Source organism: Pyrus communis, chromosome 15 (assembly GCF_041283825.1).
Source record: "Pyrus communis isolate YQ-2024b chromosome 15, ASM4128382v1, whole genome shotgun sequence".
NCBI lineage: Eukaryota > Viridiplantae > Streptophyta > Magnoliopsida > Rosales > Rosaceae > Pyrus > Pyrus communis.
Window position 1 is genome coordinate 19,289,789 of NC_142579.1, and position 20,390 is coordinate 19,310,178.

Genomic DNA, 20,390 nt, shown 5'->3' on the forward strand with positions numbered 1-20,390 from the left:
ACTAATTGCTACAACCAGCTATATTATGCTCATGTATTGTATATAAAGCACTGTTTTTCTCTTTCTTGGCTACCTTTCGGTGTGGCCCTTTCATCTTTGATTCTCATGTAACGTGCAAATTGGACTGGACTGCTCATCCTTTTTGTACCCATTAGGCGGCTGTGCATAAGAGTCTCTGATCGTGACATGATCCATGCAAATTGCAATGACAAGCGTTCATTGAACCTGCTGTTTACATTTTCATGCAAATATCAAGGGTGATACAATTGAAAATATATTTCGGTTTCACATAACAAGCGTTTATTGAACTCGCAATTCACTTTTTCAAGCAAACATCTCTTAAATAGATGATACAACCGAAAATATATCTTGGTTGCAAAAAAAATATCCCCTATTAAACATCCCTATAATCTTTGTTTCTTTCTTAAATGAAATAATGGCACGAACCAAATGCATTCACGGCCAAGATTCCTTGTTTGGGGCAAATTACAAAATGATTTTGCATAAGAAACGTGATAAAAGTGTGCTTAGATGTTTTCTTTCCTTGGGAGTGGCCATGCGTTTAGTTTAGGATGAGAATTTTCAAAAGGTTTTGATGGTGGATTAACTTTTGACGGCTCGATGGAAATGCTTTGATGTTGTAGGCCCATGGCTTACAAGTTTAGAACGACTCAAATTTTCTCTAAAATAATTTTTTTTTCTACCGGAATGAATAAAACTCATTCAAGAGGAGGAATCAATAGTGGCCTTGCCAAAACATTATCTTAAAAAGCTTCTCAACAACAACAAAAAAAATTTATCTCGTTCAGTGAGGTTAGTTGTAAAAAGCTTTCCTAAAAAAAAAAAAAATTGTAACCATAAAACAGTGCACACTACATGATCCACCTCATTCCGCATACAAATAATTGTTAAGCAATAGCTGGATGCATCAAATAAAATCCGAATTTCCTAAATCTATCACGCGTCGTTCCTGTTCAACCAAAGATTGATTCTTGAGGTATGGTTTCAATTTCAAAAGAGATTATTTCCAAATGAAATTCTCTACAGATTTTCTATCACCTCATATTTTGTACATAATATTTTATAATATTTGATACAAAATTAACTTCAAATTGTGAAATACTTTTGTTTGTGATGAATTTTTAATTAAAAAATAATAAAGAATCCATGAAGAATTTTTCGTTAAGAAGGTACCCATTTCTCTAATTTCAATAATTCAATGCAGAGTCAAAGTCCACCGTACATTTTCAGGGTGATTTCTTAATCTTCCCCAGGAAAGTATTAACTCACAGGTTGACGTAGGTTACACGTGTCGGTAAGATGAGCCGTAAACACACGCAATGACGTGGGCTTGGATCTACCACGTCAACAAATTTGGACGCTAATCCGCCCCACTAGTCACCCTAATTTTAAATTAGCCCATTAATTAGTCACATAATTCGAGATGATGCCAAAAGATCGGAGGAGCACAGTAGCATCCATGCTCCGCCGCACTATATGAACAGAGAAGTTAGATCGTGACCGTCGAATGTGTCACGACAGAGTCCAAAATAAAATGAAAATACAAATAAATAATTGGGAGGATTTCTTTATAAATACTGAAGTAGACAATCTCACTCCCAGGTGGTTTCTTAGAAAGCACAGAGAGAGTGAGAGGAAGAAAGCGACGACGACGACGACGATGGCGATGACGGGGTTGGGAAAGCACAATTAATTCCTTTTCCTTCTCTGAAATTTTTCTTCACGGTTACTCCACCGTCGTCTGTCGCCATAATTTTTTGGGTTTTTTTTTTCCAGGCAATAAAATACCGATTTCACCCTTTGGAGTCTCGAAAATCCCGAATTTGTACTCGAGATCGTGACCCAAGTCTTCGTTTTCTATCATTTGGGGTGGGTTTTGTTGTATAAGTAAGATTTTTCAGTTTACGGACTTAAAATTAGGGTCTTTGATTTTCCGGTTTTTACTGTGAAATTTTCTGGGTAACTTTGGAAGTAAAAAAAGAGGAAATTTAGAGGAAATTGAAGTAATTTTTTAATATTTTGAATTGGGTCATTGTGTTATTGGAGTTTGATTAGGTTCAAGTTGGTGTTATTTGAGTTTGATTCTTGAGAATTTTCTATTAATGGAAAGTTTTAGGCTTGATTATTGAAGTTTCTGTCTTGTTTGATGTACGAGGAAAACAAGATGAATGACTTTTTGCTCTCTTTAGATTTGGTTAATTGGTTTTTACCTTTTTTTTAATTATTTTGTCTTAATTATTGCTAAGGGTTAGTTTGTTGGATTGAACTTTTTCCTACTTCCTAATATGATTTCCTTTTGTTAGTGATTGAATTCATCATTTCCTAATACAGTTGATTGCTGTTGCTGCTGCAGCAGGCAGGAACCATTTGGACATCCCGTTCCCTTGGTCTCAAATTTTGAGTCTCTCTGGCTTTCTAGTTTCTACTCCTTTTCCCCACAATTCTTTGTCATCACCTTTTAGCTTTCTTCTAAATTCGGGTACCCAAAAATGGCAGTCTCTTTCACTCGTTTGCCATGGTGTTGGTGGGGTGTGACAGAGAAGGAGCCTGCTAACAATGGCTCCTCAGTGAATTCTTCTTTTGAGTGTGGTTTTGGTGGTATGAGGGACCCCGGGACGGTTCAATTCCCTTCCGTTAAGGGCACGAAAATGGCCTCTTCACCGCGAAAGGTTAAGAGGAAATGGTTGAGTAGGGAAGAGAGGAGGGTTGATAGGGAGTATGATATTGTTATTGTACCATCAGATGGTGGTGACATTTTGTCAGGGTCGGAGTCCGATGACTCGGACTGGTCTATTGGGTGGTTGGAGCCTCATGGCCCGGGTTTCCAGAGTGACGATGACAAATCGGATAATAGTTATGCAGTGCTGGTCCCTTGCTACAGCCCTGGCTGCAAGGAGGTGGTGGAGGATTCCAACAATGAGCTCTTGAGTGCCATCAAGAACCTCTCTGACGAATTCTCTTCTGGTAAGAGATTTTCCTCTTATAGTTTTACTGCTTTGATTGAGTATTTGACTGCAAACACCAACCAATTGAAACTGTTGAGTAATTTTTTATTCGAGCGATATTCTAGTCTAATTTAGACCCTAACTGTTGGGGAATCTAAGTTAATTCATATTTGTATGCTTCTTAGACAAAACAAAATCTTGTTTTCGGTGATTACTTGTTTTAGGGATAAATAAGGTTGGATTGTTCATTACATACCAAACAATTTGGTGATTCTATTTTGGGGATTTTGAGTCAATTATTGTCATTATGAAGACATCAATCTGTCACCATCTTTGCTAATTTAATTTTTATGTTGCGCAATCGGGTGGATAGGATCTTCCTCTTCATCCCACTGCATCTCGTGTTCAAACACTTGCCTTCCCCTTAGATAAGCTTAGAGTAGAAATATCGCTTGTAGTAAAACAAAAATTGATGTAGGGCAACTGTTTGGTTAGTATCTACTACCAAAATGAGTTAGTGATGAAGGCCTCCTATTCTTGTCCTTTCCTGAAAGTATACAGCTTTGTGGCTGCAAATCTCAAAACCATCAGAAAGTGCATGGGGGAAGTGGAAATGCACTGCTCTGTGCAAAATATTATGGTTTTTGGGACCTCATGTCCCAGTTTTTTGGAGACTAGTCCAAAAGGTTGCAATTTGCAGGACTCATTTTCTTGGAGCTTCAAGTTGATTGATCAGCCACTTTGATAACCCTTACCTGTACAACCTGTTCTGGTTGGCAGAGTGACTGCATGACCTTTGCAAAAACTTGAAGAAACACTTGGTTTTTGACCCTACCTTTCTGATTCTGAATGGTGTGAAAGCACATGAGAAGACTTCCCAAGTGAACTGCGGATTGTTGATGAGCACAAAATCACAGAGACCATGTTGAGCACAATAGCTTTAAGATGATTTACTGTTATTTTGGTTTGTTGCGGGTTGCGTGGTTCCTCATTTACATGAGGAATGAATTTTCTTGTTGGTTGGCCCTTCGGGCCGCTGTTTTTCCAAAAAGATAAAATTTCCTTGTTGGCTTCTTTAGTCTTTTTACACCTGTAAACATAGCTTTAGATAGCTTAGATTTTGTGTGCATCACGCCAGAAAAATATTCTAAAACTTTTCTAATTGTGTAATATGCTAAGGTTTCTGTTAATTTATGCTCTATGTCATCTGTGCTAATCTGCATTTTGGTTATGCAGATTGCAAGAACTATATGAAACAGTGGCTTTCTTCTCCTCAGAACTTCGACGCATAAATAAGCTGATATATATATATATATATATATATATATATATATATATATGAGTTCTTCTCTGTGTGATCCTTTTTTCGAAGACTAAAGTCTGTTACATACTTGTATAATAGTAGAAAATAATTTAGAATGCGATTAGGCGGCCATGCATCAGTAGAATCCAGCCGAGAAGCGCAGAAGATTAACATTCACCAGACTTATGTGGATGATTTCGACGCCCCTTTAATTTTGAGGACGGGTGGGAAGAGAGACACTTCGTGCTTTCCGGTATGCTGCATGCTAATTGTCACCCTTCTGCTATTATCAAATATCCTTGGGGGTTGTAAATAATATGATCATGTTTGTGGTCTCTAAGCTCCCTACTATTGTAACTCATTGCCCCATACTCTAAACTCTTAAGCGAGGGCCAATACTCAACTAAATTTTGCAATAAACAGTTTCATGTTTGGAAATGCTTTAAAATAGTTAAAAGTGCTTTTAGAACTTCCATAAAAGTTTACGCACTTCTAATAATAAAGCATTGTCAAACAAGCCTTGATGAATGCGTGAGACTATATTTCTATTTATGAGTGCTTTATTAGAATTACTTTTATGATTAACACGTCGAAAATTTTCACTTGAAAAGTGCTTTCTAAAGAAGTATGTGGCAAGCGGTTTTTGCAGAAAACTGCAGAAAACATTTCTATTAACCAAAACACTTCTAAGCCCCAATCAAGTTCCAATTTGAGCTTTCAAAAGAGCTCATTTTAAAGGTCAAGTTGTGTGGTACCCTTGATCCTACGGCAGCATTTTTCTGTGGTTGTGGATTGCAGTGACAATGATGAGGCTCTGAGTGTTGGTTTTAGTATTTTTGTCTTTTGAGATGTGCAACTTGCAATTGGGGGAACAGATTGATTCGTTGTTGGCAGTGGCAAGTAGCCCTTAGCGTGTGGGGTTTGTACATTGGTGGCACTTTGACTCTGCACAAAGTGTTTTGTTCAAAGCTCCTTTAATTAACTCCCCTTACATTCGGTGGAGGAGAGAATGTGTTTGGATTGTGGTGACCGTGGTTTGCCCTTTGGTCTTGACCTCCCTAATTTTGGTGTTGAAAATTTAACCAAAACCTTGCTATTATTATATGTTTATACATGAATAGGCGTGTTGAGAACATACAATTATACGTCGTAAGTTTTGATTTATAAAAATTATAGTTTGAGCATCTCTCTATTTGTTGCCAATTATGTTTTTTGTTGAATGCTATAATTTGAGTGGTGGTATTACTGCATCTCAATTTATTGATAATACCTCTACTAAAACACTCTCCCATAACGTTTTTTTTTTTTCTTTTCACTAAACAATATATTTACACTAGGTGGAAATTTTTAAATAAGTCACACCATGAGTCAACTATAATAATTTGTTATTGTACTCTTTATCTACAAGAGTTAAATCTAAGCTCTCTCACTTATCATGTTTTTAAAAGCGAGGGGTGAAGCCAAAATGTTTCATGGATAGACTTGCCTAGGCGATAGCCTCAAGATGTGATACTTAATATATTTATCATGCCAAGTCATGTTACAACACTAAAGTTGTAATTAAATCACGCCAACCACGCTACACACTAAAATGGGCTCAAGCCACATACCGAGGCTTGCCACGTAGACTGTGGTGTGGGTGGTACAGAAGTTAATTGGATCTATGTGAAGCTAAGATCATGGAAGACTTTGGGCTGCTTGGGAGCACCAAAAGTCCAAGCCCATAGTTTTTGGTTTCATGTGGGTAAGTATGAGAGAGAATAAAACCAAGTTTCGCTTTTCCTTACAACCTAACTAGGATACTTAAGAAGAAACCAAAACCTAATTAAAGATGAGTTAATTACCTACAAGATCACGTTCAAACATAGTGCAACACACTTCATTAATGAGGAGAGAAGAGATCTTTGCCTTCTAAGCATACACAGGAAAAACAAGGAAGGAAAACCAGGAAGAGCGTACTAAAAAAGAAGTCCATGGAAATTGACTATGGAAAGATGGTGCTTTGGGTAGTGTCCACAACCCAGTCTTCACGAGGCTAGTAGTGTTCTTCAATGTTACACCAAATAGGAAAGTCATAGTTGCGCCCACGAAAAAGAGAAATGAAAACTTAGAAAGAATAGGAAGAAACTAAGGAAACCAAGGGATTCCTTAGGGGAAGCTAAAAGAGCCATATGCCTATAAATTTGGAAGGAAGTCAGCACAAAAGAGAAGAGACAACGAGGGAAACAACACATGCATCGTAGAGAGAGAAGCAAGGAAAGATTGCACCAGGCAAAACAAGCTTTTCTCTAAGTGCAAGAAACCTTGATCCTGGAAAAGGAAATTCTCCTAACCTTCTGAGGGTTTCTTCAAGTTTCCCTTAGATTTCCTTAGCCACTACAAATATTCCAGAATATTAAGAACCCTAGATTAGCTATTTCTAAAACCATGCAAGCATGCACTGAGTTCTTTCTCACTCTAAGCCAATAAGCTTTTAGCTTCCACGAGATGCTTTAATCAGGCAGGTCATAACTTATTGCCATCATTCAGTGTTTGAGCTGTTGATTCAATTGAGGTACTTATAAGACACACTAATTCTTTTGAGGTATCTTAGGAATTGGTACCGAAAACTAACCAAAGGAGCTGAGAGGTTCCACCGACGCCTAAATCCAACTCGACCATAAGGTCCACCCTTCTTATGAATGGGGTGCCCATCTGTCAAATTTAGCTTGCTTCTTAAAGTTTTTTTAGAAAGAAAATCTAATGTCGGTTACAGATAACTTGCACAACTTCTGCACCAAAATTCACTAAAAAAATACAAATAATTAACTATTATTTTGTTTATAATAAAAAAGGGTTAAGTCCATTTAACTACCCAACCTTTAGGAGTAATCCTAAATTGATCTCAATCTTTTAAAACATTCCAAATAACTACCGAACGCTTTACCAAACTGGACATCTGGTAGAATGCCAGCATGAAGTGAGCAAGATTTCACTCTCACGTCATTTATAAAGCTCCAAATTCCCAAACCGATCCCTTTTAACAAGACAAAATTAGTGTTTAACTTGTCTAAAAGGGATCAATTTGAGGATTACTGACTCTAAAATGGTGTGGTAGTAAAAATTAGCTTCAATATTTGTCCACACCATCACTTAACATTAATAACATTGTCAATTAATGGCAGTGACATTATCACTTAATGTTGATGACCTAATAGGTTCCTATTTCTCAAAGTATTAGGCAGTTATTTGGAATGTAAGGTTGAGACCAATTTGGAATCACCTCTAAAAGTTGAGTAGTTATGCATACTTGACCCTAAAAAAATTTAACTATATTAGGTAATTTTTTTTTCCCAGTTGTATAAGCTGATGCCAACTTTAGCGAGAAATTTTTGTATGTACTGTGAATGTCATTTTGGTAAAGTTAAATATCAAAGCAACTCTAAAATCTTAATACATGCAATCGTAAAAGTGATACAGCTGAAAAAATAATTCTTTAAAAGTTACATTTGATTTTTATCATAAGTTCATAACAAATTCTTCATTATACGATTAATCATACTTCTATAGAAGTGTCAATGATTTTGAAAATCTAGTGTAGCCTATAGCCAACTTTATATTTGATTTCTAGTTTACTCTTTTAATAATTTTGTCTATAAATTTAATCTCCCCCAACATTACTCTACTATTTAATAAGTTTAGAAATAAGATCATTCGATGATCCTCTCTATATAATATATTTTTTGGCAAAATTAGATAAAAACGCTCCAATTCTACATCTTATTAATTAAACATTTGTGGGTTTTCAACTTTTTATTGAAACGCTGTGTATTTTGATTAAGGCACTTCCATCTTTATCCATGTCATTTTAAGTAAATTTTAAGTAAATTTTAAAGAAAAAAATAAAAAATAAATAAATAAGAGTTATTTCTATTGAAACTGATTAGATCTAAAATCCCTAAATTCTTGGAAAGAAAATAAGTTTGAAATTTTTGATTGAGTCATTATCCCAATAATTGATTGTTAAGAATTTGATATAATTAATTTTCAGTACAAAGTTTTAATATGTAATTTTTTCTCTATTTTAAGGGTCATAACGTACCACTAGATTGTACATACCAAAGTTAAGTTAACACATTGTACCAATATTGACACACCCCGACCAACATCAAGGCGTGCTGGCCGTCACGTGAGGGTGACGTAGTCATGTGCACAGTGTGGAAGCTAAAGATAATAATAAAAGTACGAATAAATAAAAACCAAACTACTAAATAAACTAGTTAAGGTAACACACTAGTGCGAGATTAAGTGTGATAAACATAATCAAAGCACATAAAACCTAAGTGCAGTCCAAAAGAACGAATACTAATTACACAACACCGAAAGGTGATCCTACATTTGTGATGTTTTTTCAGAACCACCATCAAGTCCTCGTGAACCACCAAAGCTGCTTCTAACTAGAACCTGGAGGGGCTCAAAACAGAAAGTGTGAGTGGGCAAAAATAAAGCTTTTTAAAATCATTTCATTATTAAAAGTTCAAACCCCTCGCCGTAAAACCTGTATAGTTTCCCAGAAAATAGAATATACACATATATCGAAAACATGTTCAGAAATATGCCATGTCAAATGCATCCACATAAAACGTAAGTAACCCAGGTAATGTCAATCAATGTAAGTAATATGTCAGTCAGAGTCACCTAACGTGACCTGTACGGCTGATTCTAGAGCCCAAATCCCCAACTCACTAACTATACATGCACACGAGTCGGAACCACCTAAAGTGGTATGTACGACAGGACTAGGTGTAAATAAATACGCTTAAGTGCTACGATCACGTGAAGACTGGGCGAATAATCGCGAGTCACCTACGAGTCGGAACCACCTATAGTGGTTTGTACGACATGACTGTGCACCTAACTTGGATCCAAGATGAGCGTGTGGTGCGGGAGGTGAACATCACATGAAGGACTATGCCCTACTCTGGGCAGAAGCACTAACACCGGGGGTGCAGGTTATGAGCTCTCTACGCATCTCACATAACCCCTAATTCACAATCATAACCATAACTTACCTGGCACTTACCTGTGTGTCCGCAGCACCAATCATAAATATATGCAACTACTAATGCATAATTAAATAAGCAAACGCTAAGCATGGCATTTAAAACATATAAACATTCCATTTCATTTTCTGGGAAAAACCACAAGTATATAGGTATATACGGAAAACCAAAAGCCCACTCACTGATATGTAGAAGGGTCGTAACCCCCTTGTCTCAAGTGACTGCGCTCGTCCTCAGGATAGGTCTCGCCTATATGCGAAAACTATAAAAATGTCAATTTAAAGCACATAACCAAAACTAGGTAATAATTTCTCATACAATGCTTAAATGGGGTGTTTGGATATAGCAACGTGATCTACTCAACCTCACGAACATCCTCATATTTTTAAAATAATTTTTCGAAGCTCTACGCGTCGGCGAGGGCATGGCCCTATGCGCCCCCACGCGTGGCCACGTGCCAAGCACACTGACGGCGTTAGTTAACGCCATCAGGAATATTCTGTTAAACCCTAACGGAATCCGTTAAATCTAGCGGATTGCATCAGAATATTCCGTCCAAACTGACGGAATATTTAGCCATCTTCTTCGGCGAGTCGCCAGTTGCCAGAAAACCTGGAAAAACTTAAAACCTTTGTTTCTCACTCGTTTCTTCACCAATTTCAATGAAATTTACACCAATGGAAAGCTGGAGATGAGTAGAACAACGTTATACCTGTTTGAAACCTCAAAGATCACAGGATCTCACCGGAGAAATTCGAGAAAAATCGGCCAAATTTGCAACTCACGATCCCGACATCCAGTTCCACTTAACGAACCACCCCGAGCTTCCTAAGGACCTTACTAAGCTTCCTATAAGCTTCAAATTCCCTGAAAAACAACATTTCACATGTGCATGAACAATGACCAAATCGGAGATTCCTGGTTCGACGTGAAATCGAAGGATTCCTTACCTGAAATTGGTATGGTTGAACTCGTATGCTCCTCACGAACACAAAGGTATAATTTTCCACCTCAATTTGCAACGTTTACAAGGGTTTTGGGTCTCGTCCGTACAAATGGAAAAGAAAAGAGAGTGAGTGTTCGAGACAGAGAAGGTACACGGGGAAAGGAGATGAGGATGAAAGTGTGTGGTCCAGATGCAGCCAGCCAAACAACAAAACAACCACCCAAAATGACAAATATCCACCAAGGGCAAAATCGTCATTTCACACCTACGGTACGAATAATTCGGGACGGGCTGTCACAAATACCATGGTACATACTAAAACAAGAATAACATAACGTACCAAAATTAGTAATCTGTAATGTACCAAAATATTAATACGTACCAAAACTAAGATTATATAATGTACCAAGTTATTGGTACGTTATGTTTAATACATATGTGCATTCATATATCATGTCCATAATTGGTACGTTATGTTTAATAGGATGTTAGTTGTATTTTTAGAATTTTAATGATATTTTTTATTTGAGTAATGAAAAGTGTCATTTGAAATGAATTATGGGATAATATATCTCCTAGACTTTAGGATTTAGGTGATAGTAATTTGTCATTTGATTGGTAAACCAAATATATGTAATTTTTGTTATTAAAAATTAGATAAGAATGTTTGATCAAAAGTCTCAAAGCTATGGATGTTAAATCTAAGAATTTCAAAGTGTCTATATCAAAACATCCCTATTTTTTTCAGTAAAGTTAGGAAGACTAAATTTGTAAACCAAATAATGTATTACCAATAAAAAATGGGTATGTGCATCAACGTTTAAGTAATAATTCAATCATCAACTTTTATATCATTTAGTTTAGAAAATTTTACCCAAAAATTTAATCTTTCTAACCTTACTTTTTTTTTTTTTTTTTTTTTTCAATTTTTTCAAAAAAAGAGAAAAGGATGAAGAGTAAAAGGGTGCCACTGGAAAAAGCAAACCTGCCAAGTGGGGTTCCTTCTATTGAGGGACTTTATTTTATATTTTTCATTTTTGGTATCCTTTGAATTTAATTTAATTTTTTTCAGAAAAAGGAAGAGCTTTGACAAAACATTCGGAGCGAGGTTTACTCCCCTCCATGATCCTAGTATTAGAAAGAATGCCAAGGTTGGGGGCATGCACGCACGCGTTCCCATGCACGTTCTTCCTCCATCTCTGTGTGTATGTGTGTCTGTCTGTCTGTCTGTCTGTATTTTCTTTTCTTTTAATTTCCCTAATTAAACATAATAATAACAATAATTAAGTTAGTTAATATTGTTGGTGTTTGGTTTAGAGAAGAAGGGTTGCATGGTTTTGGTCTGAAGAGGAGGAAGAAGAAGAAAGCAGAAAGATGTTGCAGAGAGCTGCAAGCAATGCATATTCATGGTGGTGGGCCAGCCACATCAGAACTAAGCAATCCAAATGGCTCGAGCAGAATCTTCAAGGTACCTACCTACCTCCCCATTTCTGTTATTTTGGGTCCCATAAGGAGGGATCGAACTCTGAACATAACCTAATCGTATCCGCTCTTAACCAATCTTCTGGGTCCCATGAGGAGGGATCGAACCTGAACATAACCTAATCGTATCCGCTCTTAACCAATCTTCTGGTTTTTTTACGACTTTATTAGGTTCTTGTTTATTGGCTATGTTTTGATGATTTGGCTATGTCCATATTTTCAGAGTCACAAACATTATTGCTATCATATCATATTTTGGATTTTGATCTAAATGGATTCAGATAGAATGTGTCTTAGTTACTCACTATTACAAAATTTAACTAAATTTGTTTGGTTCATAAAATATAAACTAAACTCAGAGAATTATGAACGACTTCATAGTTCAATCGAATCAAATCTTCTTCCAAATTTTGCAGCTGATAAAAACAAAAATCTGTTAATTTGATATTGGTTTATTTGAAACAATATGGCTTACCATTAATAGTCGAAGGTTTCGCAGAAAATACTGCACTTTTTCTTGTTCTTGAATCAGATCTTCTCAAAACGCAATATTTATAAACATGTTTCTTGAGCTTCCAGAGTTTTCTGTGAACCAAATAGTTACGAATCTTCTTGTATTTGAGTTGTACACTATAATTTCGGTTACCCGAAAAGAAGTTGCATCTATCTGCTGGAAATTGAATATACAGTGTTATGGATATTGCAGATATGGAGGAAAAGGTACAAACTGTACTTAGACTCATTCAAGAGGATGGAGACTCCTTTGCCAAGAGAGCAGAAATGTACTTCAAAAATAGACCGGAGCTGATACAATTTGTCGAGGAAACCTACAGAGCTTACCGCTCCTTGGCTGAGCGGTATGATCACATTTCAACAGAGCTACAAAATGCCAACAACACAATCGCTTCTGTTTTCCCGGAACAAGTTCAGTTTGCGATGGATGACGAAGATGAATATCCCTCACCTAAAATGCCTAGAAGGCCTCCAGATATCTCAAAATGGAGCATCCCAGAGGTCCCCCCAAAGGGTCCTACTAAGGATTTAAGGAGTCTTCTCACGAAAACAACATCGAAAAATAAGCTGGAGCCTCAGCGATCAATGAAATCCTTGTCTGCTAAAACAGTTCCTAAATCCGGCTTGACCAAACCTCAGGCACGTGAAGAGATTGACAAGACGCAGAAACAGATTCTGTCCCTACAAACGGAGAAAGAGTTTGTAAAAAGTTCGTATGAGAATGGACTTGCAAAGTTCTGGGCAATCGAGAACCAAATCAAGGGCATGCAGGAGAAAGTATGCAGCTTGCAAGATGAATATGGTGAGGGTATGGTCATTGAAGATAACGAGGCTCGGAATTTGATGGCAGCTGCTGCTTTGAAGTCATGCCAAGATACATTGGTTGACTTGCAGGCGAAACAGGAAAGTACAGCTGAGGAAGCAAGGGTTGAGTCGAAAAGGGTTAAGGATGCCTGGAAGAACTTAGAGACTCTTAAGAATGAGTTTCATCCTGATCAAACAAATCCGGAAAATCCAAATGCAAAGGATGAATCTGTAAATGAAGAAAATGACAAAAGCTTGGACCAGGAAGTGGACAAGGCAACTCAACAGAGACAGAAACTAGAGTTGTTACGGGTGAAAATTAAGGAACACTATGACGCTGCACCCGATTCATCTCTCACTGTTTCGGAAATGGCAGATAAGATTGACGAGCTCGTGACTAAGGTGATTAGTTTAGAAAGTGCAGTTTCATCACAGACTGCTATAGTCAAGAGATTAAGAAGTGAAAATGACGAGATTCATGAACAGATTAAAACTCTGGGAGGTGACAAGGCTACTCTCATAGGTGACGGGGAAGACTTGAGCAAAAAGCTGAAGGAATTGGAGGAAAAGCTGCATCAAGTTCAGGATCTTAACTGGCGTGTTGAAAACCAGAATGACAACCTTCAGACACATTTTACCGAAGCAACTTGTAATCTCGATCACATTTCTCATAAACTAAAAACCGTGAAGCCAGATGAGGAGGTCAAGGTCACAGGCTCATCAGAAACAAAAGAGGAATCACTTGTGGAAACCAAGTTGCAGAAATCTCTTGAAGGAGAAGAAAATGCGGTCCATCCTGTTGCTGGATCCAAGGTACTGGAGGAAGCAAAGTCAGATGAGGAACTGAAGCCTACAGTTTCACTACAAAAAGATGAAGAACTTCCACCTGAAGTGAGACCGTTAAAAGAGTCCACAGAACATAAGGAAATAGAAAAGTCGAATGATGGTTCTGTAAAAGCCACAGATGCTCTTAGTACTTCTGCCGCGGATCAAGGAAAAGATGTTTCTAAATGCCCGGAAATTAATAATGCGGTAAATCCTGTCACTGGCTCCAAGGTAGTACAGGAAGCGAAGTCAGATAAGGAACTGAAGGCTACAGTTTCACAGCAAAAAGATGAAGAATCTCTGGATGAAGGGAGACCATCAAAAGAGTCCACAGAACACAAGGAAATAGAAAATCCTTCTCATGGTTCTGTAAAACCTGCAGATGCTCTCAGTACTTCTGCTGAAAATCAAGGAAAAGATGTTTATGAATCCCCGGAAATTAATAACGAAGTTGAGGAACAATCAACAAGGAACGAAGATGAGCCAGACTGGCAGAAATTGTTTGTGAATGGGATGGAGGACAAAGAAAAGATTCTATTGACACAGTACACGATAACACTTCGGAACTACAAGGATCTGAAGAAGAAATTCAGTGAAGCAGAGAACGACCTCTTTGAAACATCAGTGCAGATGAAAGAATTGAAGAGTGCCAGTGCCATGAAGGATGAAGAGATTAAATCGTTGCATAAGAAACTGGATCTTCTGTTACAGAGTTTAGGTAAAACCAAAGACTCAGAAGAGTTTAAAGCTTTAGATCACCCGCAGACCCCAACGAGTAGTTCAGCAGATAAGAAAGAGGATGATCAATTTGAGGGAACTTCGGAAATAGAAATAAAATTCCGTTCGAACATTGATGAACTGTTGGAGGAGAACCTGGATTTCTGGTTAAAATTTAGCACTTCATTCCACCAAGTACAACAATTCGAAACAACCGTCCAAGATTTGCAGTCTGAGATATCCAAGCTTGAGGAGAAACGAAAGAAACAAGACGGAAGTAGTCATGCAAAATATTCTATGAAATCAGATGCACGACCGATATACCAGCACCTAATGGAGATACAGACTGAACTGAATGTTTGGTTGGAAAAGGGTGCACTACTGAAAGACGAGCTGCAGTGCAGATTCAAGTCTTTGTGCAGCATTCAAGAAGAAATAACAAAGGCTTTGAAGACAAGTGCCGAGAACGGTGACTTCAAGTTTACAAGCTATCAAGCCGCAAAGTTCCAAGGCGAGATTTTAAATATGAAACAAGAGAATAACAAGGTTGCGGACGAGTTGCAAGCGGGATTGGATCGCGTGAACGCACTCCAACTTGAAATAGATAAAAGTATGGCAAAGTTGAATGAGGATTACAGGCTCGCTGGATCAAAGAAGCAACCAGCCCCACTGCTAGCCCACTCAGAGAGTCGTTCCCGAGTGCCCTTACAGTCATTTATATTTGGCGTAGCACCAAAGAAGCAAAAGCGATCAATCTTCGCCGTTGTGGCCCCTGCAATGCATAAGAGATACCAAGATTCAAAAGCTAAATCATCTCAGCTGTAGATCGTTTCATTGTGGACGTTTTGTTTTCTTTGCTTTCTTTTCAACTTTTGAACAGTATTTCGACAGATTTCTGTGACTTTTTCATTTTCTTTTAGGTCTCCTTCCCTTTCGTTTTTTTTGTCGGGGAGAACATGTCATTTAATTACCATACATTATTGTAGCTTGTAAAGTATCAAACAGCAGGAGCATTTAAGCCATCTAATTACCATTAAATCATGGTCTTCAATTTTTATACATTATGTTCCATTGGATTTCCAAATGCTTTAAATCTCTCCATATTAGAATCAGATGAAACCCTATCAGACATTGCTGATAAGAAAACTTTCCTCCTACAAATCGGATGAACACACAATGAATCACACGAGCTCATTTACAATTGAAACTTAATCAAGCATGAAACTGCAGGCTTCCGTTCCACATAAGAGAGTAATAACATAAGGACGAACACCATACATGATCAAACAAACGCCTTATTATTCAGCAAACTATAGTGAATAATGTAAAGCTTTCCGATACATTACTGGGCACAAATCTAATGCTAAAATCTTTATTCCATGACCCTTCCAGCCACCAAGCCATAGTCATATAGCACTTGGGATTTCTAAACACGCACCACTTTTCGCTAACCTTTAATGTAACCTCCCACGCTCAAGCTGCCTAATCAAGGCAACTCACCATATAGATAACATCCTTTCACTCTTTAGAAACAGCTCCCCTCACGAAAGAGAAGGCCCCAATCTATAGGATCATGGCTCTTTTGTATCGAATGACACTTCTGATACTACCTTTGCTCCTCTTCCTTTGGACATGTAAAGGCCTATGTGATGCATTAGCTCCTGGTAAGACAATAAAATTTCAAAAATGAAGAGCTCTGTTGTTTGAATAACAAATATTTAATAGCAAGCAGTAGATTCTAGCATTCTGCCGTTGATGATGGATCATAATGGGATTATGGGATTATCTCTACCTACTGTCACTTCAAAACTTAGCATCTTAATATATTCATTGCTGACCTAACAAGAATATCCACTCAGAGAACACACAAAGATGACAGATATAGGTATTTTGTCCGAGAATTCATATCTGATTGACACAGCAAACCCAAAAATAAAGGCAAGAAGATGCGGAAAGAAGTCAGATTTCTCTAATTGCCTTGTTTATACCTGCTGCTTACTTTACCGGATTTAATTTTGACGTTCAATTTTCAGCGTTGTCTCAATCTTATGTAGCCAAAAATACATATCAGAACAAGACAACGAGTAGCAATATAAAGATTTATCTGAAGTACCTGGGGATGAGCTATAACATCTTCGGCAGTTTTTGCAATCTCAACTGGAAAATCAAAAGTGGCACAACCATGGGAATACACAATGACATCCTCCAGAGGGGCAAGAAGACGACGATTTCTTGCAGACAAAGTGGTACATACAAAGTCTAGCACACATATATCCGTGCATATTCCTACAACCAAGATCTTTAAAAACAAGAACAAGAAACAACAAAATTAGACAGGGATAACAGAACTTCAAAAGGCACCAACTAAACGAGTCAAATCAAATACAAACTGCAAATCACAAGGGGATGAACACATTTTGGGGTTTAGGAAATGCTTACCGCTTTGATCTGATTACTTTGAACCCAATTAATAAACATATTTGAGCCATCTTTCTCAATCGATCCTAGAAACCCGTCAATGCAATCTTTACGCCTAAGTGTCACATTTGGTTCGTTCTCCAACCATTGCAGGGCTGTGTATGTAATTATACAATTAAAAGAGAGCTAGTAAAATATCAAGACAAAGAAAGTGAATTAAGCTAACCCATAAATTATATAGAAGGTACTGCAACAACCGGGAAGAAAAACAGAACGAAAAACATAAACGAAGAAGGAACAAAAGGGTACCTGGGACTAGATTTGATTCATCAGTTCCAACAATGCAATGGGGAGGGTAAGGATCCTCGGGAATGTCAGGGTGATGAGAATCAAGGAAAGCAAAAACAGGCCATTTCTTGTCACAGAAAACTCTGGCCAGTCTGACTGACTCTTCCACCATTTCAGAAATTTGTTTATTAGGCTGTCTTGGTGCCTATTCAATATAACATGCCATGCCCACATACATCAATATGATATGCACAAAAACTTATAGGCCTCGTTTGGTGTCTAAGATTGAATTGGATTGGATAACACACTAGATTCAACGCAAGTTAAGGGAATGAATAAACGGAAACTTTCAAATGTTGTCTAAGTTGATCGAAGAAGATGGTTAGTCGCGAAGAAAACTTATCCCTCCCAATTGAATCCGGTGAGTTATCTAATCCAATCTCATCCTCGAGATCAAAAATCTTATTCCTTTGTTTTCATTATTCCAACAATATTCTAATCTAAACTACGAGGAGGGGGAGTCCCTACTTTATAAAAAAACTCTAGCCAACGTCAGCAAGATCTTATTGTGTTTGATAGATTGGATCATGGAAAAAAAAATGCGAGGAAGGGGAAGAATGAAATTACCAAATTGCCAGCACCGACGGTGCAGAAGCCATTAACGACGTCGACGAGGACAAGGCCGGTGGTGGTGTGACCGGTGAGCAGCAGAGGTTCTTGGTGCACCGGAAGCTGCTCCTTCAACAAATCAATCGTCTGCGGAACCATTTTTCTTCTGTTCTTTCTTTTCGATCAAACTTTTGCTGCAGATGAAGAAAAAATGACCCCAACAAGGAATCAAGTTAGTCAAGAAAATTGAGAGGAAACGTGTTTCGGAATCCGTGTGTGATAACAACACCCAGTCAACGTAAAGGGGTGAAGAAACATTGGCCAACAGGAAGGGGTTTTGGACCGTTGGATTAGATAAGTTAGTTGAATAGAAGAACCTCAGACCAACTAGGATAATGGTCGTGAAATAACAACGTTATATAACTGTGTTTTTGGCGTACTTGCACTATTTATTTGATTTGGGAAAGGAACTCCAAGAAACTCCAAACGAAAGGAGGAAGAGAAAGATAAACAGCAAGTTTGGTTTTTAGCTTTTGGGTTTATTATGTTGGTATTTGGTACCTTTTTTAGTTTTAACTTTTAAGTACCTTATTTTTCCTTTTAAAACTTGAAAAAGGTTGTCCTTTAGTACTACGCTTTAGTAGTATTCATTTTTACTTGTCGCTAAAAATGAATTTGAATCATATTATTGCTAACCTAAAAATTGAGTAATAAATTGATTGCAAACTCGCCACTTCCGAGCAAAACTGTAAAAATGGTAGAGGCTCGATAGATCGGCTCGAGCCTGACCCTTTTTTGAGTTGCAGGCTAGCCTGACCCAATTTTAAGGTCGGGCTTTATCCAGCCCCATTTTATATTGGTAGGACATTTTTGGCCCTTGGTCGGGCCTAAGCACAACCCTTAAGCCTAGTTCTTACTCCTAGACTGATATAGCTAGATGTGATTTAAATACTTTTGAACTTTAATATAATTAACTTGTTCTTTATTACTTCGACAATTTAATTGACTATATTAATTAATCAAACAACTTAATTGAAATGGTAGTTTTTTTTTCTTTCTAAATAGTTGAAATGTAGTTTTTTTTTTTTTTTATCTTTCTAAATAGTTGAAATGGTAACTGACAACTAATAAAAGTAAAAATTCCTATATTCAATTCAACAACATTAGCAGTTTTTATATTCAAATGAAAATGATTAAAGAGCAAAAAATTGGACTGGGCTGGGCGGCTCGCTCATAGGCCCCAATTTCCTCAACCCATGGGCAGGGCCAAGGCCTTCTATATTTGGCATAGGTAGGGATAACAATGGTTCGGTTTGGAGACAGAAATGTTATATCCATCCTCATTAACATGAAAGTTAACCATATCCATAATCGCAAATTAACTATCGAGGATTATCCATAACCATATCCACCGGGTGTTGATGCAAATTTCCACCATCTTCAATCTTGACAAAAATGCACCTGCAAAACAATCAACACCTTTGATCAAAGACCTAAGCCTCACGCGCCCACAAGGTGAGGGGGGGTTAGGCCAATGGATCTCCAATGCCTAAGTTAGTTTCTTTGAAAAGAGTAAGTGTTTAGGGCTTTTAGAGGGAGCAAAATTTTACTGAAATTTGGTAGAGATAGAGGTATTTATAAGAGGGGCCGGCCATGGTGTTAGGGTTTTACCCTACACATGGTGGCATACTATTGGCCAAGGTTTATGGAGAAATATTATCAAGATATTAAATAGGAAATAATATCTTGAGATAATGGAGTAATTATCCATAATTTATTTAAATAAGGATTACGTACTTGAATGGAATCAATCTTCAATGGGGAATGTATTAAATATAGGATTTGGGTAATTACTCCTCATCTTTAATGTTTTGACTTTTCCTTCCCAAGGGCAAGTGAGCTTTGGGCAATCGTATTCAGCTGCAGGGACCTTTAGGGGTGTGAACTGCGCATGGGAGTATCTGAGGAGCTTGCCCATTTAATGAGGGCAATATTGTCTTTCTTGAGCAAAAGTCCGCATGTCGCCTTTAGAATTTTTGGGATTATTTTAAGCTCCACAAATGCCCCTCACACCTGCTGGGCTGAACGTAAGAAAATGGCAGTAGGTGTAGAAATCTCAAGCTGCATGGGTGTGTAGAGTTATTTCCCAATTTGATGTAGATCTCCTTCTTTGACTTGGAGATAAACTCTTCTAGGAAAAGGAAACCAATTGCCCTTAATACCTATTTAATTCTGCCTTAAGTAAGGGATTAAATAAATTTGGAGAACAATCTTTATTCCAACAAGGAAGAGAGAAACTAGAGGAAATTTGTTCCCCTCTCCTAGTTCTCTTCTTCTCTTGCCTTTGTAAAGAGTTGTTTCTCATTGTTGTTCTTCTTCTACGCGCCGCACCAATGTAAGAAAAAGGTAATTTTCTTTGTCTTGTTGGGTGATGCTACCACGAGGCAGCCGTCGGGGTGGTGCGGCATGTCGGCTAA

At 37.6% G+C, this 20,390-nt stretch overlaps 3 protein-coding genes across 8 annotated transcripts; 2 read left to right on the forward strand and 1 right to left on the reverse strand.

Moving 5' to 3' along the window:
• Positions 1-1,606: 1,606 nt before the first annotated feature.
• Positions 1,607-4,707, forward strand: LOC137717745 (uncharacterized). 6 transcript variants are annotated; one of them, XM_088684904.1, is made up of 4 exons: positions 1,635-1,695; positions 1,798-1,890; positions 2,375-2,985; positions 4,203-4,707. In XM_088684904.1, the coding sequence occupies exons 3-4, from the start codon at positions 2,511-2,513 to the stop codon at positions 4,256-4,258; spliced, it is 531 nt and encodes a 176-aa protein (XP_088541030.1). In that variant the 5' UTR covers positions 1,635-1,695; positions 1,798-1,890; positions 2,375-2,510; the 3' UTR covers positions 4,259-4,707. The 6 variants fall into 6 exon arrangements, with proteins under 6 accessions (XP_088541026.1, XP_088541028.1, XP_088541027.1 ...); XM_088684903.1 differs by having other exon boundaries at positions 1,638-1,695; positions 2,353-2,985; XM_088684905.1 differs by having other exon boundaries at positions 1,639-1,695; positions 2,378-2,985.
• A 6,728-nt stretch (positions 4,708-11,435) lies between these two features.
• On the forward strand, positions 11,436-15,691 carry LOC137724829 (protein NETWORKED 2D-like). Its single transcript, XM_088686387.1, has 2 exons — positions 11,436-11,725; positions 12,446-15,691. Exons 1-2 carry the CDS (start codon positions 11,632-11,634, stop codon positions 15,421-15,423), a joined length of 3,072 nt encoding a protein of 1,023 aa, XP_088542513.1. The 5' UTR covers positions 11,436-11,631; the 3' UTR covers positions 15,424-15,691.
• An 84-nt stretch (positions 15,692-15,775) lies between these two features.
• LOC137716713 (nicotinamidase 1) lies at positions 15,776-18,469 on the reverse strand. The gene is made up of 5 exons (XM_068456092.2): positions 17,932-18,469; positions 17,326-17,509; positions 17,038-17,171; positions 16,712-16,897; positions 15,776-16,259 (listed from the first exon to the last, which is right to left on the reverse strand). Exons 1-5 carry the CDS (start codon positions 18,070-18,072, stop codon positions 16,170-16,172), a joined length of 735 nt encoding a protein of 244 aa, XP_068312193.2. The 5' UTR covers positions 18,073-18,469; the 3' UTR covers positions 15,776-16,169.
• Between the last annotated feature and the right edge of the window lie 1,921 nt (positions 18,470-20,390).